The sequence below is a fragment of the Alligator sinensis genome, unplaced genomic scaffold (genome assembly GCF_000455745.1).
Source record: "Alligator sinensis unplaced genomic scaffold, ASM45574v1 scaffold337_1, whole genome shotgun sequence".
In the NCBI taxonomy this organism is placed as follows: Eukaryota; Metazoa; Chordata; order Crocodylia; family Alligatoridae; genus Alligator; species Alligator sinensis.
Genome location: NW_005841927.1, coordinates 2508395 through 2515720, shown reverse-complemented (window position 1 = coordinate 2515720; position 7326 = coordinate 2508395). Strand labels below are relative to the sequence as shown.

General features: G+C 57.0%; 1 protein-coding gene across 3 annotated transcripts in view; it reads right to left on the bottom strand.

The window, feature by feature from the left end:
* The window catches only part of TRIT1 (tRNA isopentenyltransferase 1), a 20857-nt gene extending 13557 nt beyond the window's left edge, over window positions 1-7300 (bottom strand). For 2 of the 3 annotated variants that reach the window (XM_006019296.2, XM_025198665.1), the window contains exon 1: window positions 7171-7300. In XM_006019296.2, the coding sequence (XP_006019358.1) occupies window positions 7171-7287 (117 nt within the window). In that variant the 5' untranslated portion in view covers window positions 7288-7300. The remainder of the gene's footprint in view (window positions 1-7170) is intronic. The other variant, XM_025198664.1, reaches the window with a different exon arrangement.
* Window positions 7301-7326: the final 26 nt, after the last annotated feature.

The following is a 7326-nucleotide window of genomic DNA, read 5'->3' as shown; positions in this document are numbered from 1 at the left end:
TCCTGCCCTGGATGGGAAATGGGATCTTCCCAAACAGACCAGCCCCAAGGCACATGGCAAGTTGGGGGGAGAGGTGGGAACAAACCCCCGGCTGCCTGCAGCCGACCAGTCCATCACTGTGTAGATGGTATGGACAGCTGCCAGCTGGTCCTTCTGAAAGGTTTTTGTCATCACCCGGGGACTTGGGCTGCGCCCACCCAAACCTCTGGGCTGTGTAAATGCTGCAGCCACAGCTGAGACGAAGCAACACCCCCAGGCAACAATCAGAGCCCTGGGTACAATTTGGAGATGCCTCTCCGAGGCATGGGGGGGATGTTTCAATAGCACACGTTGTTCTGCCCTTGCGTGCCCCCTGGCGCTGCGCACAGACCAGTCTCTTCAGTGCTGTGTGCTCGCAGCCCCTGGCACCAGCCTGGCACAGCGCAGGGAGTCCCGGATGCTGCTGGCAGCCTGCACCGAAAAGCAGCTGCGTCGCAAACAAGCAGGGAGCAGAGCAGGGCTCTGGGCCGTGGCGCCCCCCAAAGCCACGCGGCCCGAGCTGCTGCTCATGAATCAGCCCTTTCTGCTCAGCCATCAGCCTGCGGCGTGCTCTGGAGGACTGGGCCCCCTTTGTGCCAAGCTATTGCTGAGGCTCTGCTTTGTAGGCTGAGGTTCCAGCCACTGGGCTGGACTCCACGGAGGAAGCATTCAAGCACTGCATGTCTCCCCGCTCCGAGCTGGGACGGGGGGAAAGCCTCGAACAGAATGGCCTTGGCCTGGTGGGAGAAGGCAACCCCAATATATCCCTGCAGACAGGGAGCACGTGGATGCAACCTGCCTGCAAAAGACGTGGGGCTGGGAAGCAGGTCAGCGAGTAGAGTTGCTCCATTTAAGCTTCAAACAAACCACCACACCCAGCTTCAACCCCTTGTTCCCAGCAGGGACCACAGCAGAGAGAAGACCCCCAGCCATGGGACCTCGAGATGCCTTCAGATCTCTACCCACCACCTTCAGCCTTGTGAAGGGCTTCTTAGGACAGCTCTACCCCAGCCAGCGCAGTTATCCCGGCGCCAAACGACTGCAAACAGAAGCACTGGGGCACGAATGCAGCCTGCACAGTGCCATAACCCCTTTGCCCCTGCCTGGTCTTATCTCTTTAGTGCTTCGAGTCAGGGGCCACCGCTGGCTCTGCAGCTGTGTGGGCCCCACCACCAAGGGGGTGCAGCTGTGTGGGCCCCACCACCAAGGGGCCCTGCTCTTGGCCAGAGCCACCACGCTACAGGGAGTAGCTGGGGTGGGCCACTCTGGAAAGCCAGCGGATGGAGATCAAAAACTCCGCTCAAAAACTCCTTGCTGCACCTTGGCATTTTGTTACCTGCTTCAGCCGGCAAAGTGGTTGCCTGCAGGCAGGAAGCAGCAGGAGATGATGGGGTGGAGGGTGGCCAGCTGTTCTTCCCCTCTGCCCGGCTGTGCATGCAGCAGACAGAAGGAGAGGCCCAAAAGGCAGCTTCCTGCCGGCAAGCCCCACAGCTAGCTGGCTGCAGCCTATTGATTAGGTCAAGCAGCTTTGCCTCACTCCTTCCCTCCCCAAGCCAGGCCTGGCAGAAGGGTTTAAGGAGGTGGTGGGTGGGGTGGGAAGGACAGAGCAAAGCCCCCGTGGCCTACAAAGCCTTTACCGCTTCTGCTCTGTCCTTCAAGTTCCTCTCAAGAATCAACCCTGAGATATCTGGGAAGAGCAGGAGGAGGAATGCGGTGTCAGTGTGTGGGCTGGGAGAGAACAAAGGGAGCCTTTTACATACCCAGACCAAAGAGAGAGGAAGATTCCACCAGCTGGCCGTCTTCAGGGCCCCGCGGCCGAGACATCCGCGCCGCACACGGCCCGTTTTCAGCCGGCGGTGCAGATAAGCCTTTGTTGCATTTGAAGGCCCCTGAACAGATTAGTTGCAGCCTGAAGCACTGCTCTTCTGAGGCCCAGAGAGCAAAAGCTGGCAAGAAAGACACCCAGCACCTTTGTGGCACACAAACGCATTGGGGACAGGGGTGGTGAGGGCCGTACCCGCACCTAGAGAGCCACCTGCAGGTCTCAAAGTGCTTTAGAAAGGAGGGGGAATTGTGATCTCATGGCAGCGGGGAAACTGAGGCACTGGCACACTGCAGTGAAAGCGAGGGCCCTGTTGTGGGACAGCTGCTACAAACCAAAGGCACGGGCACACCTGCCCCAAGGAACCAGGCATCCAGAAGGCACAAAAGGCGAAGCCAATACCTGCGAAGTCATTGCTACGTTGCAGGGGGTTGGTGAACAAGAGAAGGGCTGACCCAGGGTCTGATCTCAGCCTAGGAGGCGGGGGAGCTGCATCCGTCACGGAGCCCGCGTGCAACCTCAGGCAAGTCACTTATGCCACGTCTACATGGTGCCCAGCAGCAGCACGGATGCTGCGGACAGGCTAATTAGCACTGCCAGTTAGCTTGGCCTATGCTCAGTCATCAGCCTGCCCAGTGCCGCACAGACACAGCTACATGGCTCCCAGCACCAGAGGCTGCCAACCAGAGCAGCATGGCACGCTGGAGGGCACTGCAGCCAGGGCTGAGTTTACTGTGTGGACATGGTGCTAGCCCCTTGGCGCTCCCCAGCTGTATGATGGGGATTGCGGCATTTCCCCACCCATGGGCAGCGGTGTGAGAAGACAGGGAGGTGGGGGGTTTAAAGACCGTGAAGGGCTCAGAGGCTGCAGCAACAGAGGCCCAATAAACATCTAAGACGCTGCAGCGTTGAAGATGCACAGATCCACGTGGGGCTTATGTCCTCTTTGTGGGGATGGAAGAAAGGTTCCCACAGCACAAACCAGTGGCAGGAGAGGCACTGCCCGCCAGGCCCTGAGCTGCCTGCGGGCTCCAGGTCTCCAGCAGTACCCATAGCACTGCAAAAGCCTTTAAACACAGTTCTCATGCAATCTCCCAGAGACTCGGTGGCACCGACCCCACAAAGCCCTTTAAGGTGCTGGGTGCCACAAAGCATGGCCTACATTGGCCTGTTCTCACAGCTCCCCTGGGAGTCGAACAGAGCTGAGCCATAAGATTTTCATGGGATCATAGCAAAGTCAGGCTGGGAGGGATCTCAGGAGGTCCCATCTAGTCCAGGCCCCTGCTCAAGACAGGATCATCCCCGACTAAATCATCGCAGGCAAGTGCGTCTGGCCAACCTGCTCTTAGAAACTCCCAAGGATGGAGATCCCAGTCTCTCTGGGTTGCCTGTTCCAGCGCTGAACCACCTCCAGAGTAAGAAAGTTCCTCCTAATCTCCAACCTAGACTTCCCTTGCTGCAATTTAAGGCCACTGCTCTTTATCCTGACCCCTGCAGCCAGAGACAACAGTTTATCTCCATGCTCCACAAAACCACTCTTCAGGTATTTGAAGACTGTTGTCAAATCCCCCCTCCGCCCTCTCTTCTCCAAACGAAATCACCCTAAATTATTAAATCACATTTCCCAGGCCTCAAATCATTTCTGTCACTCTCTGCGGGACTGTAAGTTGTCCCCATCTTCCTTGAAGCGAGGGGCCCGAAATCTTGGGAGATCCGTCTCTTCTCAGCTGTTTTTTTCCCAGCTCTGGAGAGCAGCTGCTATTCCCGAGGGAAGCTTGTTGGGATCAGAACAAGTAAGCAAAGGAACAGAAGTCCCAGCAGCTCAGCCCCAGGCTCCGAACCACAGTGAGAAATCCCTGACTCAGATTCTCTGCCACAAACACCACCCAGGGAAACACAAGGGTCCCTGTGTGCCAGGCTAGCATGGCAACAGGTGGTCCGGGGGCTCCCCCAGCCTCCTGCTCCGACTCAAACAGCTGCCTAAACACTGCAAGCATTTGTCAGGAGCTCGCAAAGCCCAAACTGGGTGCTTCCCATGAATGGACAGAGGCGTCTAGGAATGATGTATTCGTTGGGGGCTGTCAACAGGGAATGAGTGATGGGATTTGAAAGGACAGAGAACACCCATTCCCCCACCCTGCCCAGCACAGCTACCCCCACCCTGAGCCTGGAGGTTATTCAGCAGAGGAAAGACCTACTCCACGTGCAAAACAGCAAGGAGAAGAAAGGCCGCATCACAGCCCAAGTGGGACACACTGGCTCTGATCTGCTGCACGCTTCCAGGCTGCTGAGAGCCTCCGAGACGCAAGCTTCGCTCCGCTGCTGCCTCGGGCCTCGGCAGTCCAGGCAGAAAGCACGCTGCAATACAGATGAAAGCAAGCGGGCTGCTCCACGGTCCCACTAGAATGAGATTAGAGAGAAATCAGGCTGACGAGGACTCGGCCGCCTGCATTGCATTGGATGCCTGGAGTCAGGATTCTCAGAGCGGAGACGTTCCCGCCGCGGGAACTGGAACAACCAGAGCAGGGAACGGGGGTCCTGGAGCATCTCGGGCACAAGAAGAACCTACTGTGTGTCAGCAAGACCCTCTTGAAATCAATGACCCCACTGGAAGCAACTGGAGCTTTTCCACTGATTTCACCGTGATCTTCTCTTCCTGGCCACAAAATCCTGGCTTGTTCCTAAACCAGGGGCTCTCATGAGGATGGGGGTGGTTTCCACCACCACTTCTTTCCCCCAATTTTCTCCTGTAACCCCCACCAAACCCAGACTCACTTCTGCGACACCAGCCAAAGCCAAATGATGACACCCAAGCAGCTGAAGTCGACTCTGCCCCGGGTTGGCATTCCCACCCAAAGCACAATCACCCCGTCGTTTCTCAGTACACGTCCTCGTCACCAACAGAGCCAGGGTGACACTCCGAGCTTGTTCGCGGGAGGGATGTTTGCGTCCAGGTAACTACATCTGTCTGGTTTTTCACTCATGGCAAGGGTCTAACACAAGACACTGGAGCAGAGAGGCCTAACCCCAGCGCCTGGACTTACACAAGTTCAAAGAAGCCCCAGTGTCCGAGAGAGGGCCCGATATCCAGGAGAACAGAGCTCATTTCTCCCCATGAAAACCCCTGTGAAGTGCTGATCACTCCATCTGTGAGCAGACTAGCTCTCAAGGGCGCACAGGACATTGGCTTGGCCTCTCCTCATTCCCAGTCCCAGCCAGCATGGAAGATGCCTTATTCTCTGAGTCCAACAGGTTTTCCTCTCCCCACCTTGCTCAGGTGTCTGAATTGTTAGCAGCTCAAGCCCCATGACAATGCTGCACAGGGCTTCGCACTCACAGGATGTCTTAAATCAGACCCTATCGACCTCACTCAGGCCTAAAACTCAGGCCCCTGTCTTTAAAAAAAAAACAAAAAAAAACAAAAAAAAAAAACCAAACCATGCAAAGAGGGGTTTTTATTATTTGTTTTAGATTCGGGACCAAAAAAGGTTTTTAGCCCAAACATGCTCCTGCCGTGCTACAAACCCACACAGCAGCAAGGACATCAGTAGCCAAAAGCAAGCGCATCCAAGCTAATCACGGTTGGGTCAGACAGTGAGATAGGGAACCAGAAACAGGCAGCACAGATGAGGGGAAACAGAGAGGTGGTGGGGAAACGGTCTTTCAGTTTTAAAAGGAAAAAAAAACCCAACAACCCAAAGTGATGAGAAAGTCACACTGCCTCAAAAGATTCTTGGATTGGTGGTGTCACCAGTTACAGATTTAAAAAGCCCCCGCCAGAAAATCCTTTTTTAAATAAATAACAAGCACTTGGGGGACACTGCCTGGGAAATCCGAGTCTGGCTACAGCGTGGCAAACAAAACCAGAGCAAAGCTCCCTACACGGATTTCCACTGGGCAAATAGTAGAAAAAGGCAGGAAGGCAGACCCCATGCTCATGGGAACCTTTCACCTGGAATCAACTGCAGCTATTAAGGTAAAAATATCACAGGACTTTCAGGACAACATCGTCCCCTGCAAGATCTCTGGGGTCATTTGCTGCTGGCAAAGATATTTTTATTGCTATCATTTTAATACCTAGGGCACGCTCCGGAGCAGTGTTATGGCCACTCAGACCCAGCTCCACGCTGGATGCTGGTCTCATTTGGGCTGCGTTCCCATCACCGGCTCCGCGCACAGAGCACGCCACTGACCTCGGCAGGGCTCCGCGCTGACCCCAGCGCCCCCACGCAGAGCCCAGCGTCGGAACAGGGCCTGGATCTGCAACCCAGCTCTGCTCACCGCTGGAGAGTCCTGAGCTCGCACGGGGATTCCCTCGGGAGGCCTTGGTGCCCTCAGAGCCCCGCGGAGGTCAGAGGGGCTCCAGGGGTCCCCACTTGTAAGGTGTCCTCACAAGGCACAGCCCTGCCTGCCTGTAGAGGCACCTACATCTCCCGCTGCGACACAAGCTCTTGTAAGGCCCATGTGCAACAACAGCCCCCTTCTACCAACCCCGGCGACCCCAACCCACTTCTGCCATTAGGATAACGAGGAAAAAGACTCGCCCAATTATACCCACACAAGGCTGTTGCACAGAGTTTGCCCCGTTATATTCTCAGGGCTCAAATACTTTCAGGCTCCGGGGGTAGGTTTCTTTCTAGCAGATGGGAAAGCCGGCCCAGGAGCAAAGAACCCCTCAACTCCACTGTTTCTGGCTGCAGAGAGCACACAGACCAGGACCCCGGCTCCTTCCTGGAGATCCCCATTAGTTGCTTTATTTCTAGGAGGTGAAAAGCCCAGGGGGTGCAGGGGATCTCAACCCCAATGTTGGTGGCAGCGGAGAGCACCCAGACTAAACCCCAGGCGTCTTTGCTGCTTGATTTCCAGCAGGTGGAAAAGCCCGGGGGTGGGGGTCGGTCTCAACCCGTGTTTGTAGCAGCCAGAGCAAGCCCCCAGCTTCTTTGCAGAGATCCCCCTTCGCTGCTCTCTTTCCAGCAGGTGGGAAGCCTGGGGACCCTCAACCCCAGTGCTGGTGGCAGTGGGGAACAGCCAGACCAAGCCCGGGGGCTTTCTTTGCAGAGATCCCCATTCCCCGCGGGATTTTGCGCGTGTGGGGAAAACCACCCCGGTGCTGGCGGCAGCCGGACCAAGCCCCACACTTCTTTGCAGAGATCCCCCTTCGCTGCTTCCTTTCCAGCAGGTGGGAAAGCCTGGGGGGCTCTTGGGGGGGCCCTCAAGCCCAGTGCTGGTGGCGGCCATACCAAGCCCCAGGCTGCTCCGCAGAAATCCCCATTATCTGCTTGGTTTGGAGCAGGGGGGCCTCCAGCCCCGGCCCCCGGCCCGCGCGGTACCTGCATGGAGTCGGCGCTGAGGATCTCTCCGCCCAGGCGCCGGCCCAGCTGCAGCGCCAGGCGGGACTTGCCCGTGCCCGTGGCGCCCAGCACCACCACGACCGGCAGCGCCGCCATGGCCCCGAGGAGGCCGGAAGGGGAAGGGCCCGGCCCGGG